The 19,379-nt window shown below is 48.3% G+C and overlaps 3 protein-coding genes across 3 annotated transcripts; 2 read left to right on the forward strand and 1 right to left on the reverse strand.

Moving 5' to 3' along the window:
- Positions 1 to 3,836: 3,836 nt before the first annotated feature.
- On the reverse strand, positions 3,837 to 9,294 carry LOC111081072 (glutaredoxin domain-containing cysteine-rich protein CG31559). The gene is made up of 2 exons (XM_022377000.2): positions 8,349 to 9,294; positions 3,837 to 4,499 (listed from the first exon to the last, which is right to left on the reverse strand). Exons 1-2 carry the CDS (start codon positions 9,246 to 9,248, stop codon positions 4,026 to 4,028), a joined length of 1,374 nt encoding a protein of 457 aa, XP_022232692.2. The 5' UTR covers positions 9,249 to 9,294; the 3' UTR covers positions 3,837 to 4,025.
- Positions 9,295 to 11,036: 1,742 nt separating this feature from the next.
- On the forward strand, positions 11,037 to 13,650 carry LOC111081076. The gene is made up of 5 exons (XM_022377010.2): positions 11,037 to 11,271; positions 11,336 to 11,722; positions 11,789 to 12,247; positions 12,304 to 12,456; positions 12,517 to 13,650. The coding sequence occupies exons 1-5, from the start codon at positions 11,052 to 11,054 to the stop codon at positions 13,602 to 13,604; spliced, it is 2,307 nt and encodes a 768-aa protein (XP_022232702.2). The 5' UTR covers positions 11,037 to 11,051; the 3' UTR covers positions 13,605 to 13,650.
- Positions 13,651 to 17,004: 3,354 nt separating this feature from the next.
- LOC111081077 lies at positions 17,005 to 18,400 on the forward strand. The gene is made up of 3 exons (XM_022377011.2): positions 17,005 to 17,389; positions 17,805 to 17,927; positions 17,997 to 18,400. Exons 1-3 carry the CDS (start codon positions 17,005 to 17,007, stop codon positions 18,398 to 18,400), a joined length of 912 nt encoding a protein of 303 aa, XP_022232703.2.
- Positions 18,401 to 19,379: the final 979 nt, after the last annotated feature.

Raw genomic sequence — 19,379 nt, forward strand, 5'->3', positions numbered from 1 at the left:
AGCGGAGAACGACAGGAAAATAGGGGACCAGGCAAGAGCTACTAGCAGCGATAGGAATTGCTTCTGGGAGAGACAGTGCTGAGACGCTTTATGCGGGCAGGTGCCCATGGCCCAACCCAACGCAGCACACAACAAAAAAAAAAAGAAAAAAAAGAAAAATAAGTGGGGAATATAGGAAAGCACCAAAGTGACTCTGGCAAATCCGTACCCAAGCCCGTGCCGTCCATCAGCTGCTTGCTTAGCTAATACAGCCGAACTTCAGCTGTTCTGGCAGCGCCTTTGCATCTCTGCATTTATTCGGATTCGCGTCTATGAAATATTCAGTCATTTACAGCTCACTCTGGAGAATTGGTTCATGATGTTCTGTTGCTGATGCTGATGCTGCTGCTGCTGCCGCCATTTGTGCCCTGGATCCTCTTCCTGGTTTTGGTTTTGGTTCTGTTTCTGCCGCCACCACCTACCCAACCGTGCCTCAATTTATGAGCGCCCAGTGTGTGCTTTAATAGTTCGCAGCTGAATTAATTGGCTGCTGCTGCACAAGTAGAACAAGATGAGACAGCGATAGATCCAGCGCATATATTTACCATATATCTCGCACTTGCCATTAAAATAATTTAATCAAAATGTTGTTCAACCCGCCCGCCCATCACCCAACACCCATCACCCATCGGTCCACAAGGAGGCGAAAGCCGAACTTTCGATAAAAGCGGATGGCTGTCGGTGTGATATATCTTTATCGTACATACTCGTTGTACATATGGTGTGGTGCACACATGTGTGCGAGGGCGGGGAGCACATCCGTAAATTTTAATCAATTCTTTGCTTACTTTTGCTATCTCTCGGCCGCACTTTGCCCTTTTATTTTATTTACTGCTCAAGGCGCATTTACTCTCGAATTGTTATGCACTTTGCTTTTTTTTTTTGCTGTGCCACCAACTAAAAGGTAGTGAATATTCACTAATTAATCGAGTTGGTAGTGCATAAAAACTACGACAAGAAGATTGACATTGACTACTTTAACATCTTATAATTTATAATCCTAAATTAAGTTTATTATCCTCCAACATTACTTGCTAAAGGAAAGAGTATTTCTTCTTCAGTTTAGGAAGACATTATTGTATCGCCTGCCACATACTTTTTTACTTCAAACAACTGCAGAATCGCAGGATCTAGCTGATTGTAACGAAGCCAGATTAAAACTTATGCACACACTCAGAGCAGAGAGCAGCGCAAAGACGGCTCTGGCCAGCTAGCTTCCTCTACGTGGCCCTGGCGCTGGGAGTCCGCTTAGACTGGTGGCCTGGCCCAACTGTTCCATAATGTGAGCTATGTTAGTTTTATGGCAGACAACCGGCAAATGGGTTAGGGCTACGCCCAGCCAAATGACAATAAAAAATGTAACTAACCGCGCCGGCGATGCCGCTGCCGCTGCTGCCCCCACCCAGCAGCATTGTAAATGCTTTATGAGCCTTTGGAGTGCCATAATTTTCACTTAATAATCCGTTGAGTAGCTGGCCGTGATTTGTAGCCCACCCGATTCGTCGGGAACAGCACAACAGTGTAATGAGCTGACTGTGGGCTAGCTGTGGGCATGGCAATGCGGTACGGTTCAGTTGCTTCGTGGCCGGAGGCAGGGCCAAAACAATTTGAAAGTTTTTGCCAAAAACATAATGTGTGGCTAATTTTATTTGTCGCCAATTGGGAGCGATGCTCTGCCATCCGCTTGACACACTAATTTATAGTGAGCCAGAGCTCCCGAACACACCTGCGCCCGAGAGTATGCAGCAGCACTGGGGAGCGAGCGCTTTCGTTTTCAGATGCTCGCACAATATTTCCGGGCCGCGCCACAGACTCTCAAAATGCCAAAATAATACTGCACACACACACACAGACAGCCACAGAGAGTCAGAGAGAGAGAGAGAGGGCACAAAAAATGTTTAATGACCAAATTGCACATGAAATTGCGCGCATAAACTAATTACCGCGGATAAAGTTAACAATGCCAGCGATTCATGGCAATGCCTGGAACAGGTACGGGTACGGGGTACGGGGTCGGGGACCAGCAGTGCTCTGCTCTGTCCTGGTCTTGGCTTAACTGCCAGGCGACCAGCTGCCATTATGTGGCACAACGGAACTCGACTCAAATGCAGAGCGACAGGACAGGACAGGACAGGGAGAGGGACAGGGTCTCCCCAGGTCTCCCATCGCATACCGTCGTGCTATACGTTGGGCTGTCGTTCCATCCAGCTGTGTGGCCACCAGCCGACACTCACATGACGCCACCGTTTGCCAGCATTACCGGTATTTACCATATATATTTTAATATTTTCGGTGGCTCCTCACTCTCAGTTCTCGGCTCCACAACTCCACGGACTCCGACCACGGACCACGGACTCCGACCACGACCCCAAAACCCAAAGCCCGGCCGAACAGAACTCCAATCCGAGCACAACCCCTTGGAATATTGTGTGTTATTGTGCCAAATTGTTTATGAAAAATTGCGTATGACGACGCCGCTGTTGGCACATAAATCAAGCCGCCTTGGCTGAGGATTTGGGCCAGCAGCTCGACGGGTCGCTTGGTGGGTCGGTCGCTCGGTGGCTCCATGACTCCACTTGGTAATTACAATGTAGCCGCCTGTGAATTTAACGATCTGGGGGCCAGTCAGGCAGCGGAAACACAACAATTTCAGCCAGCCATGCCTCGGCGAACTACTGCTTCTGATTCTGATGCTGAAGCTGAGACTGAGTCAGAGTCTGAAGAGGCTATGAAAGGGTTTGGCTGGATTTTTTTTTTGCTGGTCAGTTCGGTTGGTCAGTTTGGTTGCTGGCTGGCTGCTGGCTGCTTGGTGGCTTGGTGGCTCAGTGCGTGAGGGTGGCATGTTAACAAAAGTGTGAGCCAAGTGGAAAATAACATTAAAAGGGGCCATAACAATAACTAACAAAGACACCAAAAGCAAATGGCAACGGCAAATGGTTGGAGCCAGGCTGACTGGCTAACTGGCAGAAAGGCAAACGTAGACCTCCTGCACCGCCCTTTTCCCTGCCGGCTCGAGCAGGGGCAGGCCGACAAAAATTAAATGGCGCGAGAAAATTGCATGGTCGGTGTGGCTCAGAGAGAGAGAGAGAGAGAAGTCGGTCGGTTTACATAATTGCCAAGGGCCAGGACAGGGAATGGAATAGATGCAGGAGGAGGACCAGAGAGTGGAAAGCAATCATGGCGGAGTTGAAGCTTACTTACCCGTACACACGTACACGTACACCGATACACTCGTACATACTATATGTAAATAGTTACATGTCCCTGCCCCTCCATAATATTTAACTATTTCCTGAAATATATACACTCTGCTTCTGTCTCAGCTTGGCCCGCATTGTGGTGGCATAGTTTTGGGTGCTACTGTGCTTAAGTTGGTCCATAATTCACTTTCACAGACGCCAAATAATAATGGTCGGGCTGATGATGTTGTTAGCCAGATGAAACGTGCATTAAACCCTTTTTCCTCCTTCCAAAATAATATTCCATTCCACTCAAATCATATGCCCTATTTGCCCATAAGCCAAAAAGTATGCTATTCAATCAGCAAATTAGCCAAATTAATTTATAGTTTAGCTAAATAATCAAGAGGCAGGCACATGGCATGATCAATTTCATGGAAGTTCTGCATACTTTGCGGTTCAATGGAAAATTAATGAAAAATTGAGCGTGCAAGCATAATTGATGATATTGCAAAACATTCGGAAAAACGAAAAGTTATCTGCAGTCAAATATTGATTGCCCTTTCCCACTGAAATACAAAAAATAAAACACACAAGAAGGATTTGTTTCTGTTTTTTTTTTAACTATTTACTACTTAGATATAGAATATGCTGCTTGTTGTTAATTGTTGACTAAGCTTAACAGGGCTTACGATTAGCTGGACTTACACACAAATAATATATAGGCTGAGCGGATATAAAATGCAGAAACACTGATGAGCTATACAGACAGTCCGCACTCGAGTCCCGTCCAGTCCAGAGCTCTCCTCAGCAGTTGTGGCACTTGACCAGGCCTACCTCGTCGCAGTTCATGCATTTGAGGGCCACGAACTCGGCCGTAAAGTGATTCCGATGCACGGACTTCTTGGACCCATTGCAGGAGGGACAGGGCAGCAGGCGGTAGCCGCCGCAGGTCTGGCAGGTGTAGGTGCTGGAAATGGACTTGTACGGCTTCAGTAGCTGGCGCAGCTCGCCGGACTCGTTCAACCGCTCCACCGTTTCCGCGTCGCCGATGTGCTGCCCCTCGACATACAGCTGGGGCACTCGGACATGGGCGGTCTGCATGCGCTGGCGCATCTCCGCCTGGTACTCGACGCTCATGAAGACGTCCCGCTCCTCGAACTTGATCAGCAGAGTGCGCAGAATCTGCTTGACATTGGCACATTTCGTGTAGGTGTCCCGTATAATGCCCATGCTGGTGGTGTACAGCACCACTTTGCCCAGGTCTTTCTCTTTGTAGCACTGTGGGTGGAGAAGAGGTGGAAAAATAGCAAGAGATTAGTTCGAGTTCTGGTTATTGTCGAGCTGTGTTGACTGGGTCGGCTGTGCCAAAAGCAGGCCACCAAAAACTGGAAATTGGCACAACATTCGCCACAGAGCGCGGATTTGAGTGTTTGTCATGGTCATGCAAGAACGGCATGACCAAATTGGGTCTCTGGTTTGTGTGGATGAAGGCCAGGCCAGACCAGGCCAGGCCAGACAAAAGCGGACAAACGCGGAAGAATCGACTCTAAGCTGCGATAGATTATTACAGACAATCGATTTCAATCTAAAGGCAATTCCAATGGACAGTGGACACTGGCACTGGCACTGGCACTGGCACTGGCGGGGGAAAAACTCTGAGGACTACACTACAGCCTAATGATGCAAAACTTCTATTCAATTGCATGGACTGATGCAAGAATTAAATAGAAATCAGGTCTTGGTGGGTTGCAAGAGACCAAGCAAACAGGAATGTAATTCGGGAGAACTGGTTGGGTCTTGTGGCGGCAGCACTCATGCATGGAAAACTACAATCTGCAGCACACTCTACACTCAAGCCGTTGGGTTCATTAGCTTGGAGTCACGTAACCAATAGCTAACAGTCAGCAGCCAGCAGTCAGCAGCCACCAGCCAACTCTGCATGTCACTCAAAATCCTATTAATCAATACAATTAAGCAATAATAGGAAAACTGCTAGGCAATCGACAGGCAAACTGAGAGATGGAGACAGAGACAGACACATACGCGTACGCGTACAATGGAAATCTGGAATGTTTTCCCGACAATTTATGATGTCTTATTTTGTAAGCCTGAACCGGTTCGGCTCAGGGGGGTTCGTTCATTTCATTTGACAATTAACATTTCCGTTAGTTGGCCAACTTTGGTGGCGTCTGCTTTGGCTAATGAACCGAGCCGAACCGAGCCGAACCGAACGGAGTCGGACCGGAGCGTGCGGACAGAGTATCAGGTATCAATGAACTATGCAGAGGCAGCGTGGGGTCGATGTGTGGCTTGGGGACGGCACTGCAGCAGCATCCCCAAACCGGTGTGACGAGAATTTGCATTGCAATAGAAAGAAAGAAAATTAATAAGCAGGCGAATGAAAAGAAATGCAAACGGAGAGAGAGAGGGAGAGAGGGTGAGATAGAGGGGACAGGCACAGAGGCTGTGCCGTGGAGATGCAGATAGAGAGACAGCGACAAAGTGCAGCTGCATGTGCCGTTGTCAGCGACAAAAGCGAGAGAAATATTTCATGACAAAATCAAAAACAAAATCAAGAAAAAAAAGTTAAAAGCCACGCAGCACGAACCAAATCAACAATAAACAACAACCAAACAACCAAACATCCAACAAACAACAAAACGAGCTGCGGTCAAATGGAAAGTCAACTCTGGAGCCGGAGTGAGCGTCGCTAAGCTGTTTTTTCCAATTCAATTTCAGGCAATTGTCAGCCCGTATGTCTCTGGCTCTGGCTCTGGCACTGCACTGCACTGCAGTTGGTGCATTGATGCAGTGGCTGTGGTTGACGGAGAAAACTAAACACCCATTGAGGGGCCCAGCTACCAGCCCATGGACTGTTGTCGACAGTGGTTCAATGTCAACTCTCGTCTATAATTTGAATTGCCAAAAACATAAACACACCGGCAATTAACAATTACCACACGTGATTTGCACGTCTAACCTCGCCGCGACTTTTGTCGAGCTGCAGTCGTCGCAGTCGCCTCAGAAGCAACAGCAGCAGCAGCAGCAGCAGCCGCATGGGCCACAGCAACAAGTCGGCGCGCTGCTACATATTAATGGACAAAAGAGAAAGCAGGTCACTTGTATGGCCAATAGCCAGCAGCGAGCAGCAGTCGCCGCAGAGTGATTGCCAATCGAAGAGTTGAGCAACACACATCGAGATAGAGGCTAATGCCAATGATGCCTCAACCCATGAGGCTGTTGTTGCGGCTGATGCTTCTCGAAGGTGACAAAGTGAGTTGTGAGTTGTGTGTTTCGATGTGTGCAAACACCTCCAATTTGTAGCCATCAAAAATTAACTGAATGCCAGCGCTGTCGATTGCTCTAATTATGGCTTCAAGCGCTGAAGGGCTTCGGCCACGAAATAAACAATGCCAAGTCAGATTTTCACTTTCGATTTTTGACTGCTCTGCATACGCGAGTGGAATGGAATGGAATGCCAGCTGCATTATAATTAGCAGCATCTCACTTTTCCCATTGTTGGTCTCTGAATCGGCTTCCTTCAGCCGAGTGTCTGAGTATCTGGCTGACTAATTTGCATGTGAGCCGCTATAAGGCCATAAAACATATCTATTCATTTAGCATGTAGTTAATTTATGCCAATCCGTTGTTGTTTCTCGACTGTCGGTCGAAGGCGGGCCAGCCTCCATTCCGTCAATTCATCAAGTCTTGCTCCATGGCTCAGAAAGTGAAAAGCAAGAAAGCCACAGACGCTGCCACAGTCGCTGCCACAGCCACAAACAAAACAATTAAACTGATCTAAAATCTGTTCATTAAATTAGATAAAGGGAAATTTCTAAGTCGCTTTTTATGGGAGGGGAGAAGCCAGAGCAGCCAGCCAGACTAATAAAAATTAAAAAGCATAAAAATAAAAATAAAAAAAAGCAACTCCAAGCCGAAAATGTATTTATGGACGATTGCCGGAGCAGAAAAGATTTCTACTCGAGTCATCGTTGATAATAAGAAATGGGGGAAAAGCGCGTAAGCAGCCGGAAAAATGGTCGAGTGTTGATCCATCAAAGGGAAACGAGTTCAATCTTCAGTGTTGCCGATCAGCGACATTAAGAGCGAGGGAAATACCAAATTGTTGCTATTTTAATAAGAAACTTCGGCAGTTGCTACATAGAAAGCTCTTTCCAAGAATAAACATAAATCTGCGATATCTGTGATCTATCAAGCGATTTCTTCATCAACAATTAATGATCGTTTTATGCAAAACTAGTTCCCAGAACACGCCTCAGTGAAATCAACTTTTACGATGACAATTCCATTCAGCACCGTTGGCTGTTGGCTAGCTGTTGTTTCAGCGCCCCAACTGTCCCACCCCGCCCAACCGCCCATCATTAGCAGCGATTAGTTGTGAGCCCAACCCGAAAACAAAGCATCCAAAACTACCCACAAGCTCTGGGAAAGAGCAGACAGACGCATGGAAACGTAAAAGTTGAACCTCATCGAGCCTGGCCGATATCTGGAATAAGCCAAAGCGCTATCCGAGCAAGTTGTAAACGCGCGCTAAGCGCATACAAAACGACAACGACAGCGACAGCACAGCACCGCAGAGCACAAAATAACGGTTTTTCATTATAATTGAAGAAGAAACTGAGCGAAGAAACGTTGAAAGCGCAGCTAGCTCGTATGTGGTGGCAACGAGACAGGCAGACAGGCAGGCTGGATGGTTGGGATGGGGAGGGGAATCACAGTTGCTCATTAGATTACGGGTAAAATGAGCGGGTTGTGAGACGCCAATACGAAATGTGAAAGATATTGAAAAGCAGCTCGAAGTCCACACAGCACACAGCACACACCACATATCGGCATCTTCAATTGTTGGATAGCACTTTCTCTGGACGAGGCAGACAAGGCAGGGATTGCATAATTTGGGCGGGCTTGGCCGGGCCGTGCAGATGACTCAATGGTGGTGGGCAATCATGCAAACGTTGACGTCGACACCGTGGGAACTGAATAACTCTGAATAACTGAATACCTGAATACCTGAATGTCTCAATTCCCCTGCATATTCATGTCCATATTCATCATGTGTGTGTGTGTGTGTGTGTTGTGGTTCGTGTTCATTCGACCTCGACTCACCTTGGCATTGGGCTGCTGCTGGAGCTGCAAGAACGTGGCTATTCCATTGCGCACACGATTCTTGACGCCTCGCACCGTTCCCTTGGCCGAGCGAATGGTGGACTGGGTGGAGCTGGTGCTGCATCGCACATCCCGGTAGCCGGCGAAGAGATCTTGCTGTTCCGTTAGGCTTGCGGCCATCTCCGACTCGTCGCCGTGACGCGCGAAGCTGCTAAAGTTCTCGTGCTCGTTAATGTGAAAGCTGTAGTATTGGTCGTCTGCATATTTGTAGTTGATGTTGCTGCTGCTGCTGCTGTTGCTGCCCCTGCCCCTGCCATTGGTGTGGCTGTGGATGTTGCTGGTCACTGGCAGAGATTGCGAGGCGGCCTCAATGCTGTCCAACGACTCCTCACCGGTTTGCACAAAGTTGGCTCTCTCCACGGCCGCACGCAGCTCCTCGATTTTCTCCTCGCTCAGCGACTCGCGCGACAGGCGCAACGACTTCTTGCTCGCTGGCATTGGCTTGTCCTTGACCTCGGCGTTGGCGTTGGCATCGACATCGGCCTGGGTATCGACGTTGCCCGTGTACTGGACCACGTACTCCTCCGCACTGCGCCGATCCCGTATGTCCCGCAGCAGAGAGTCCGGCAGCAGGGAGCCCAGGGATCCCAGCATGCGTATCGATTTCTGGCGCTGCCGCTGCAGCTGCAGCTGGCCGCTGGGCTGGGAGGCCGCCTGACGCACGTACTCCGTGCTGCTGCAGTTGAGCGAGTCGCTGCCCAGGGAGGAGGGACCACTCTCCTCGCTGTCGTCGGTCAGCAGCGAGGCTGGCTTGGCCGGAATGCCGTTGCTCTCCAGATCGCTTCCGTTCCCGCTGTCCGCTCGTTCGCAGTGTGTGGCATACTTCTGGTACTGATCCATGTAGCAGTTTCCCGGATTGCTGCCACTGCCACTGCCATTGCCACCTGCTGCTTGCTGTTGCCTCCTCCTACTCCCGTTGTTGTGGTTGGGGGCGTGGCGACCACCATGATTATGTGTACGGACGGAAGGGGCGCTATGTAACACGCGGCTGACTTTTCAGTCTGGGTAGTCTTCTGGTCTGAGTTGCAGGCTTTGCTTATTATTATTTGTTTGCGTTCAATGACTCTGACTCTGACTCTGGCTCTGACTTAAACGGACGTTGCACCCGACGTCGCATGTCTTTATGCTTCAGCTCTTGTCGTTAGACTGGCCCGACTGTTTCTTGCAGCCAGCGGCCAACTGAGCAGCCAGAGTCGAGTGATCGTGGCTCTCTCACACAGCACCTGCCAAGACACTCTCTTGCAGTGTTTCTCTCTGTTAAGCCCATTTCTCCAGCCGCATTCAGCACTGGCTCTACCACTCTCTCTCTCTCTTCAGTCATTCAGCAACTCCTGAGCTTGGTTTGCTTTCTTTCTTTCACCCGATTGCATTAGCCGCGCGTTATTAGATTTTGTAATTTTAGCGGCCGTTTCTGTGTCTGTTTCTATTTCCACTTCCAAATTGTTTGTCATTAGTGGCGAAGAAGTTTCTGCCCGCTTCGCGAATATTACCAATTGGCCTACAAAGGCAGAGGGTGCGCGGGGAGGGGAGCAGCATGACGCCTGCGCGTGACTGTGACGTTATACCACTGGAGACTGCCTGGGGGGAAGCCAACTGACAAACGTAGCCGATCATTTGCCCAGATTAGCCATGGGGTTGCGCTCGAGAACCGTCAGAACACAAATTAGCAGAAATGTTGGCAATGTTCTCCACAATTAAATAATTAAATAAATAAAGTACACGAAGAATTCGATTTGTGGTTGAACAAGTTTCAAACATTTAATGGAATAAAAAATCAGCAATCTGATGCAAATGATTTTCGGCACTCTTTTTATGTAATAATTATTTCATGCAGAGTTTCTTAATGGTTTGGGAATTTTTCACATTTTTATCTGAGTGTCAGGCAGAGACGAATATTAAAGAATTTCCTCTACTGATAGTCAAAGTTTTCTGATTCATTCAAAAGAACAAAATGACAAACAGTCTATGGCCAACAAAGAAATTATTGTGCGCAAATAATAAAAGATGCCAAATAGCTGCTGGGTGGGGTGGTTCTGTAAAGCCCCTCCCCGCTGGCGTTGGGGCGCATTATCAGCTTAGAGAAGTGCGGAAAAGATACAGATAATAACTATAAAGTTTTGGCAGAACTGTTGCAGCAGCAACCGCACAATCAATGCAAATGCCAAGTTTGGCTGGCTGGGGCTTATCTGGTGGCTTTTCCGAAATCAACCGAATATCACGTATCACGCCACACAGCACCCAGCAGCCCGGAGCAGAGCAGGCGGAGAGGAGCGGCAGTTGGAGCGCTGCAATCAAAGCCACAATAAAGAGTTGCATCTAATTGACAAAGCATGGTGTGGGGAGGGGGGCAGGGGGATCCGCTATCATTAGAGCGAGAACAATCGAAGAATCTATCGGGCTGACTGACAAATTTTGTTCTGAATTGATGCCGATTCCGATGCCATGAGCTCGGTCTGGTCGGGCGAGCGTGTTTATCGCGCAATTTGATGTCTGCAGAATTTTGGGGTCCGATAACATCATTTTGTCTGACTCCGCCGCCCCATGAGTGTGCGCCAGATTGCGGCGCGTGACAGCGTTGACATATATAAGGCCGAGATGCGTCTCAGATTGTATTGAGTCTTACAGTTTCAGAACTAGAGGAACATGGCTGATGCAAGGCAAGTGCTGCTGCTGCTCTGCTTGGGAATATATATTTCGGTGGCTTCCGCTGGCACGATCAATGGCCTGCATCACGGATCCACATGCCACAACGATGACATTCCCATGTGCGCACGGAGTCGCGACAACGGCATGTACTTCCTGTTCAGCAACGAGTGTGAACTGCGAAAGGCCCAGCAGGGCAACCTCATGGGTGCACCCCTGTGTGAGTGGACCACAGCTAACTCGGAAGCTGCCTGCGGACTTTAACTATTTTCTCTTTCCTGCAGATGATGTGACTCTGCGGCACTGCTACCCCAATTGTGACTTCCAGTGCGTGAATGGGTATCAGCCCGCCTGCGGGGTGAGTGCGAACACTGGGGAGCGCCGCACCTTTCGGAATCGGTGTGAAATGGCGCGCACTTCGTGCTTGTCGCAGTCCGACTGGGCGGTGTACAGGTGGGGCGTGTGTCCCAAGGCCAGCAGGCAGACTCTGACCCAGCATACATCGCCATACGGGGGCAAGAACAAGCGGCCGGAGCCGGTGCCGGTGCCAGTGCCAGTGCCAGTGCCCTGCACCGGGATCTATCGTCCGGTGTGCGCCGTATATGCGGGCGTAAAGTCTACATTTTCGAATGAGTGCTTGGTAAACGCAGAGAACATTAAGACACAGAGAAGTAGGTGGCCCGGTGTGCTGTGTGCCAGTTTCCGACTTGACTCACTTATGCCTTTATGTCCGACAGATTGGCGCATAGTTTCCGAGGGACTTTGTGGCGAGGACAGCACCAAAATGAAGCACAGTCGCCAATATAAGCCACGGGCCAAGCCAAAACTGGATGCGGATCGGACCAAGCGCAGTCCCAGTAAGCAGTCCAATCAGGTGGAAGACTTCCAGATACCCGAGGACGCAGTGCAAATCTATGCCCCCTCCACATTCCACACCCAGTTCATCAGCAACACAGGCACCATGGAGAAGAGCTACTCCCTACCGGCTCGCAGGCCCTATGTGGTGCCCGCGCCGAAACTCAGGCGAGTCTATGGCAGGGCCACCACCACCCCCAAAGGCATGGCTACCAAAGGCCCCATGAAGCTGGCCTCCTGCGTGTTTGGCAACGAGCCTGTGTGTGGCAGCTTCAACGGAGAGAGACGCACATTCCCGAATGTGTGTGCTCTCATGGAGCACAGCCAAAGCATCGGCAACGGTAAGGCACTAACATGGGGATATTTGGCAGGACTTTACTGATTTCACGATCCACAGCATGGACCATTTTACACGACGGCTCCTGCCGGCACTGCGACAAGCCCTGCCCTTCGGTCTTTCAGCCTGTGTGTGCCAGTCGCAATGGTGTACAGCACACAGTCATCAATGAGTGCTATCTGGAGCGAGTGCGTTGCAAGGATCCCAGCATTGGTGGGTGCCCCGTCTTTAACTCTAGACCATAGACATAAGAGTAATGTGATTTTCTTGTAGTCTGGCAGATCATCCACAAAGGCGAGTGTGTAAAGGCCAGGGGAACGATAAAGCCCAAGGTGCCTGCCACAGAACGCCGTCAGCAATCTGCTCTGATTCCCCGTATGCTGTATGCCACCACCACGGGAAAACCACTGACCAATCCCCCCACTACCAAGGCTCCAATTAACCCATACAAGCCGCGCAAGCAGTTCAGGAAATCATTTAGACCAACGCCAGCATCCGAGGAGTTCAACAATCGCAAGATACGCAAAATAGAGATGCCAGCCAGTGCTGTCGCTCGATCCATTGAAGAGGAGTCCACTTCCAGGCATTGGTCTTTGAACGACAATTGGCTGGTGCGCAAGACTCTCGATAATGTCAAGGGTTACTTCAGCAAAAAGCCATCGACCTTCAAAAAGGCGCACAGCGAAAAGTATCCGCAATATAAATGGGTTAGGCCGCTGGCAGCCTTGCCCCAAACAGAGCCACTTGAGGCGTCGACCACCAGCACAAGCACAGCTGCGCCGATGCCACATATGCTGAGCATTGCCTCGACGGAACTATTAAATTTGGATCTTGGCAACGCTACAAACGTCTACGAAGATGAAGATCTACAATTACGACTGATGCTGACCACCGCTGCCGCCACAACCAGCACCACATCGACGCCAGAACCCATTGAGACCACGACAGCACCGCCCCTGACTTCCGCCTCTGCCGCCACGAATCCTCCTTCCACAACAGATGCACCTGCAAGCATGTCCACCTCTTCAGAGGCATGGGAAGAAGCGGCCAGCGAAGAGACTACCGCAATCATGGAGGAGACTTCTGCTACTACTGCTGCCTCCATTAGCTCCGTCAGCACAGATGCAGCCACATCCTCAGCCACAATAGCTGAAGATCTGTCCAGCACAGAGGCTGGAAGCAGCGAGTCGTCTTCAACGGAAGCCTCAAGTGAGTTGTCAACGACCACCCAGAGCAGTGATTACACAGCGGAGGAGCCGCTAGCCGAATCAAGTGGGCAAACCTCCATCTACGGTCTCGATAAGAACTCGTTGATAATGCGCTTGTTACGAGCCAGAACAAATCAAAATGTTTTCATTTAAAAATTTCGCCTTAAGTTAAGTTGTTTTTAAGTCTGTTAAATAAAATCTTAAAATACCATAATACATTTAATACTATTTTCGAATGGTGATTTGGGGTTCTGCCTCTTTGGTCTCAAAGTGCATTCATTGACAATTACAAGCAATCAAAACAACAAAGAACAAACAACAAAAACGAGAAGGAACGTGTAGTCGCTTCTGGGGACGCGACTCTACTTTTATACCCGTACTCAGTCAGTAAATAAATTTTTGAGCTTATGATTTATGTAGAATTTAAACAAGTTTTACATTTTACTTTTTGTTGCTACATCTGCTATATACATCTATATATAAAATGTATATTATACTTCTAACATGTAAATTCTACATGTACGTCTGTGTGATATCTCATGAGTCTGGAAACAACATTTGGTTGCTGTAGCTCTTATAGTCTCTGAGATCTCGGCGCTCATCAAGACGGACAAACGGACTATATGACTATATCGACTCGGCTATTGATGCTGATATATACTTTATGGGGTCGGAACCGTTTCCTTCTCTGCGTTGCACACATCCACTTTTACCACAAATACAATATACCCCTTAACTCTTTTTGAGTACGGGTATAAAAAATGACACGAATAATTTCACCAATATAGTTTCAATATAATATACCCTCCCGCCCCAGCTACAACACCCACCTGTCGATGTATTTGAATCAAAATTAAATAACAAGTTTTAATATCAAGCTCAGCTTTCACAGTTTCATATCAGACAGCCTTTAAGGTTGCACATCAGCACATAGATGGCGACAACAACTTTCGTTAGCGCACCTATTGGTGAGAAAACTTTTTTTGTAACTTAGCTAAATCGACTGTTAGCGGCGCCACTCGATTTTGTAGTCCTTCCTTTTACCACTAGATGGCGCTTTGACTGAAGCCCAAGTTTCATGGCCGTTAACTTTTGTCAGAGTGAAAACCCAAATTTTCGATATAACGTCACATATTAATCGGTATTCGAAATAGTCCGGTATCCGATTTAAGTATTCTGGCATGAAAATATGTATAAAATATAAATAGTAAGTGGTGTGTGGGTCATGGGGGAAGTTATTATAAATATACACATAAAAAGAACTGAGCTTAAATACAATAATCTGAAACATTTCATCGCTGACATTGCATTACGTGTGACAAGCCAGAAAATAACTGTCTTGCTTTGCTATGCGCTTTGGTCAATGTACATGTAGTATATGCACTACTTATTTTAGATCCCATTTCCTATATGAATGTTGTCTTCGTAATGTCTTTTCATAGATGTTTAAAATGGATTTATTGAGTGGTTAGATGCGACTATAAGGCACCATTGCCAATAAGCGGAAAATGATATGCGCGTATTATCAAGGCGTGTCGTTGTTGTGCGGAAACGAGTATTGGTTGTGGATTTTATCACTCCATTGAAATTAATCGAATCCCCTGGTGAGCGCGACAATTGGGTGAAACGGAGATGATGACTTCCCATTGACAGCTGACAGGATGGACAATGTCGCCAGAGTCAGAGCAAGAGCCTGTGAAACGCACAATCACGAACATCCCATCAGATGCATCCTGTCAGAGAGTTTTAACATCGAAAGTGAAATGCAAAAGTAATATATCACACATTTTTCCAGAGTTGTCCTTAGCTCTGAAGTGCATTTTATGCATTAAAAAACACTTAGACGCCTGCAGCTGGACACAAATTTCGCTATCGCTATCAAGCGGCCAGTGAAGGCAAGGCCGTAAGAGAGTTTTTATGACCCAGGTCTGTCTGGTAGTCAACAATCGTTAACCAGTGGAGACATGACAGTATTTATCCCATCCGGCCGTCTGCTGCATCAGCCCAACAGATCAGAGCGGAGACTCCGTCCTCTCTAGTTCAATTTGTTTAATTGCGTAGTCAAAGTCGTTGGCGGTTCATCTGGCATGGTAGCTAATCTCCAGTAAAAGTAGTTTTGGGCGGACTCTGCTGCAGATCCGAAATCCTCTAAATAGCCGCACGTTTGCGTGTGCTTCGTGTTTTAATATGTGGCCATCAAATGGGGGGTGATGGTTGCGGGGCGGACCATCATTGTTGGCCATGTTGTGGTCAAATATTTTGCTGCTCACCTAAAGATAATATTTAGAGCAATTTCCGATCGAGGAAAATCAAAACTTTCTACAGACAGCTACAGATGCTACAGCATCTGGTTCGATTGGATTACCTAATGCTCATTAGGTGCGAGTGCAGACAACAGGTGACAGGTGGCAGAGCTAATCAATTGAATGGCCAGAGATGTCAGTCAACGTTGCCCAAGAATGCCAAGCGTTGTCGATGTGCCACGGGGACAAAAAAAGAGTCGACAAACAGCGCCAATTGTTACTTTCACTAGTAAATAATGCAACAGCGCACAAAGAGAGCAACTGCAGAAGAAATATCATCAGTAGCAGTGGCAGCAGCAGTGGCATATGCAGAAATACCAACAACGACTTTCGCATCCAACGTGGCTGTGGCTTTGTAATTAAGATGGTCAGAGCACTCGCACTCGAACTCGAACACAGTCACATGCTCCTACAAATACAATTTAATAACGGGCAACGATTCCAAGTGCAGTGTTCCGTTCAAATATGCAAATTGCACGATGCAACCGGAGAATGCACCCGCCAGTACCCCACAAAAGGCGCCAGCGTTGTTTAATCTCACATAAACGCGCATTCGCACTTATTCCGATTGGTATCATTTACAAGCCTGCAGCTTGGATGGCTCTGATTTGGTTTGGATCGCTCAGAGTCTTGAGCGGCGCCAGGCGATTTTAATTGTACGAGCAGCATTGGAGCCATCAGCCATCAGCGATCAGATACATATACATACGTTTCTCGGAGCGGCAGCTACTCGTCGATTCACTTTCGTTTGCAGCTCTTGCTTTCAGTCACACGCAGCGGGAAGGCAGTCGGTCAATTGGTGGTTGCCTGGCTGCTGACTATCTATGTAGCTGCTGCTGCTGCTGGCTTCATAATCCAGACGACAATGCGATCGATCCAATTTGCTGTTCGATCGCGGATCGACACACAACATGCCCCGCGCTCGGAGACTCTGCCACAGACTCTGACCCAGAAAGCCTGGTGGCATTGGCATTGGCGCTGGCATTGGCGGCAGGAATTGCGATTCCGGTGCATGCTGCATGCTGCCTGCTGCCTACACATGAGCATTAGACGAGGAGCCGAGCTTGCAACTTGCCAAGCAGCTATCTTCGTTCAGTGGCTCGGTTTGCGGCTGCCTCGCTGTGATAAAAGGAGTAGCCAGCGCCTTCTGGCTGCTATTTGTGTCTTGTCCAGTCAGCCGTGCGGTGCTCCAACTATCTCAGACTCTCAGACTCTCAGTCTCTCAGTCTCGTGTTCAAATCGGCAACAAAATGCTACTCTGTCGCATCGTGCTGGCATTAATGCTACTCCTACTGCTCCACTACGGCAGCGCAGAGGAGCAGAAGGCCACAGATGCACCGTCAACGCCCGCCATCGCACGATCCACTGGCCGAGCGGGCCCATCGCTGCTGACGCATAGCGATGCCTACATAGCGCGCAACCAGCGGCAGTGCTTCGACACTCGCAATCTGATGTCCTGCATTAAGTACAAGGCCTCGAAGCTGATCTGGAAACTGGCCACCAACGGCATGGGCTTCTTCCCCAACGAATATGGACGCGACTTGGCCGCGGATAAGCATCGTCTCCTGCGGCTGGTCCAGTTGGGGGAGCCGGCCAACGATATTGTGGTGTTCAACGACGCCAAGAGCTTGGAAGGTGGGTCCGTTGTCCGTTGTCCGTGTTCGGTGGCCTATTGCCCGAAACGAAAGTTGTTTTCCCCGGTCAGTTGGCAAAAGGAAATTAACGTTTAAGCCGCGACATTCAAATGACCGAAAAACGAGTATATGTGTATCTGTGGTGTGGTGCGGTGCAGTTTAATTTATCACCTTTTGCTTAGACAGCATCCACTTCCAGTGGCAGCAGCATCCACAGCAGCCGCTGATGCTGCGGCCCCGTGGTCGATTATCCGTTGCGGATGTTTATTGCGAGTGTTAATTAATTTCTGGAATTTATTGCTGGGCGTTTCTTGGTGCGCTTCCATCGCCCCAGAGGGTGAGAGGGTGCAAACAATAAACAATTGATAAGCATTTTTCACTCGGCTAATTACGCACTTCTCCCCACCATCCGGCAGGTGACAGCGAGCTGACGCTCATCTTTAAGTTCCTCAAGCGGGCGGTGGAGACCTTCGGGCGCAACCACGGCCTCCAGTTGGCGCTATCCAGCGAGTCAGGGGCCCGCGTCATGGACGAGTCGGGTAGGTGAACATTAATCTCTCTCCGGCTCCGGATATCAAGTTCCTTTCGCCCTACCCCCACCCATCCAGAGGCACGTCTGAAGCGCAAGAAGAAGAAGTGGCTCATCATCCTGCCACTGGTCATACTGATGAAAATCGCTCACCTGAAAATGACTCTGGTGTCCATGCTATTGACTATAATCGGCATGAACGTGCTGCTGGTCGGCGGCGTGGGCTGGCTGATTCATTATCTGAAGTACAAGACCATGTGCAAGATCCATCCCCACCTGGTGCAGACGCACTCGCATGTCTACGACTCAGAGCCGTCGGACTACTCGCAGTTTGTGGGCAGCAGCAACTCCTACAACCCCTACAGCTCCGGGGCTGGCAATCCGCATGACATTTCTGGCATCAACTATAGCAAGGACTGGGCCACGAATAAGGCCTACAATGGCTACAACTACCTGGACACAATTAGCAAGCGGCTGCAGTAGAGTGCAGTGGATTCGAGCCAGAACCAGGAATGTGTGCGCCTAGTAAAATTTTCATCCTCCATGTCCGTCGTCGTCGTCGTCTTTGATGTTGATGTTGTTTAGCATATAATTTAATTAGGTAATTTATTTTAATTTAATAAATATATTTATGTAGTTTTTTTTTACTTTGCAAGCAAATCTAATTCAGCATTAATCCATTTGAAGAATAAAAATTCGATTGATGGATCTGGGAATCGATGTTTCCCCAGAATTTTGCCATTGCTTCACCCACTTAAACGTTCTCCACATAATTCTGCGAGTGTTTTCTACAAAGCAAACAGCCTCTCATATAAGCATAAAACAATTTGTTTATGGGCAAAGCAAACAAACGGCCCCCCGCCTCACGCCTCACGCCAGACACAGCTGGCCCAAGTCCAAAACGTGTGAGAGACGTTCCGCTCGCGTGGGTATTGGCCTCTTATCAGTTATCAGCCATTGCTTTCGTTAAACAAACAATCCAAATACGGATTTGCCTTCCTGGAAACAATTCCAATTCCGCCAAATTTTTTAACTTAATTGAGCAAATAGGATTTAGGCATGGTCTGCCAGCAAATATGGGCATGAAATTCAACAGTAATGAATTATTACAGATAGCCAGGATGGCCTTCATGACTCAATAACATACATAGTGGCAGTTGTTGGTTGCTTTATTATCAGGAGAAAGTGAAAGTAGTTTTGTATAGATGAAACAACAAACTGCTTGCTAAGTCAGTGGGGGGGAGCCAATAAAAAAGTCTTCCTGTGGCAGAAAAATAATGACACATAGATAAGTGGAACCAGCATCTCTTGTGTCCCATTCAAATTGTTTATCTCTGCTCTGTAAACTTTAGTATTTAAGCATAGGGTGCAGAGGATACAGCCTAAGCAATTACCACATCATTCCATACAAAACGCGTTCACAGAATTGTTATTATGCATAACCCAGAAGGAATTGAAGGAA

This window comes from Drosophila obscura, unplaced genomic scaffold, assembly GCF_018151105.1.
Source record: "Drosophila obscura isolate BZ-5 IFL unplaced genomic scaffold, ASM1815110v1 contig_192, whole genome shotgun sequence".
Taxonomy (NCBI): Eukaryota; Metazoa; Arthropoda; class Insecta; order Diptera; family Drosophilidae; genus Drosophila; species Drosophila obscura.

What these genes read in the sequence shown, in the direction of transcription:
- LOC111081072 (XM_022377000.2), bottom strand. Translation starts at nt 9,248, where the DNA reads ATGGATCAGTACCAGAAGTATGCCACACACTGCGAACGAGCGGACAGC. An exon ending in AGCAGCAGCCCAATGCCAAG is followed by an intron (nt 4,500 to 8,348) that starts GTGAGTCGAGGT and finishes CTCCACCCACAG; the next exon opens with TGCTACAAAGAGAAAGACCT.
- LOC111081076 (XM_022377010.2), top strand. Translation starts at nt 11,052, where the DNA reads ATGGCTGATGCAAGGCAAGTGCTGCTGCTGCTCTGCTTGGGAATATAT. An exon ending in GAACATTAAGACACAGAGAA is followed by an intron (nt 11,723 to 11,788) that starts GTAGGTGGCCCG and finishes TATGTCCGACAG; the next exon opens with ATTGGCGCATAGTTTCCGAG. An exon ending in CAGCCAAAGCATCGGCAACG is followed by an intron (nt 12,248 to 12,303) that starts GTAAGGCACTAA and finishes CACGATCCACAG; the next exon opens with CATGGACCATTTTACACGAC.
- LOC111081077 (XM_022377011.2), top strand. Translation starts at nt 17,005, where the DNA reads ATGCTACTCTGTCGCATCGTGCTGGCATTAATGCTACTCCTACTGCTC. An exon ending in CGACGCCAAGAGCTTGGAAG is followed by an intron (nt 17,390 to 17,804) that starts GTGGGTCCGTTG and finishes ACCATCCGGCAG; the next exon opens with GTGACAGCGAGCTGACGCTC. An exon ending in CCGCGTCATGGACGAGTCGG is followed by an intron (nt 17,928 to 17,996) that starts GTAGGTGAACAT and finishes CCACCCATCCAG; the next exon opens with AGGCACGTCTGAAGCGCAAG.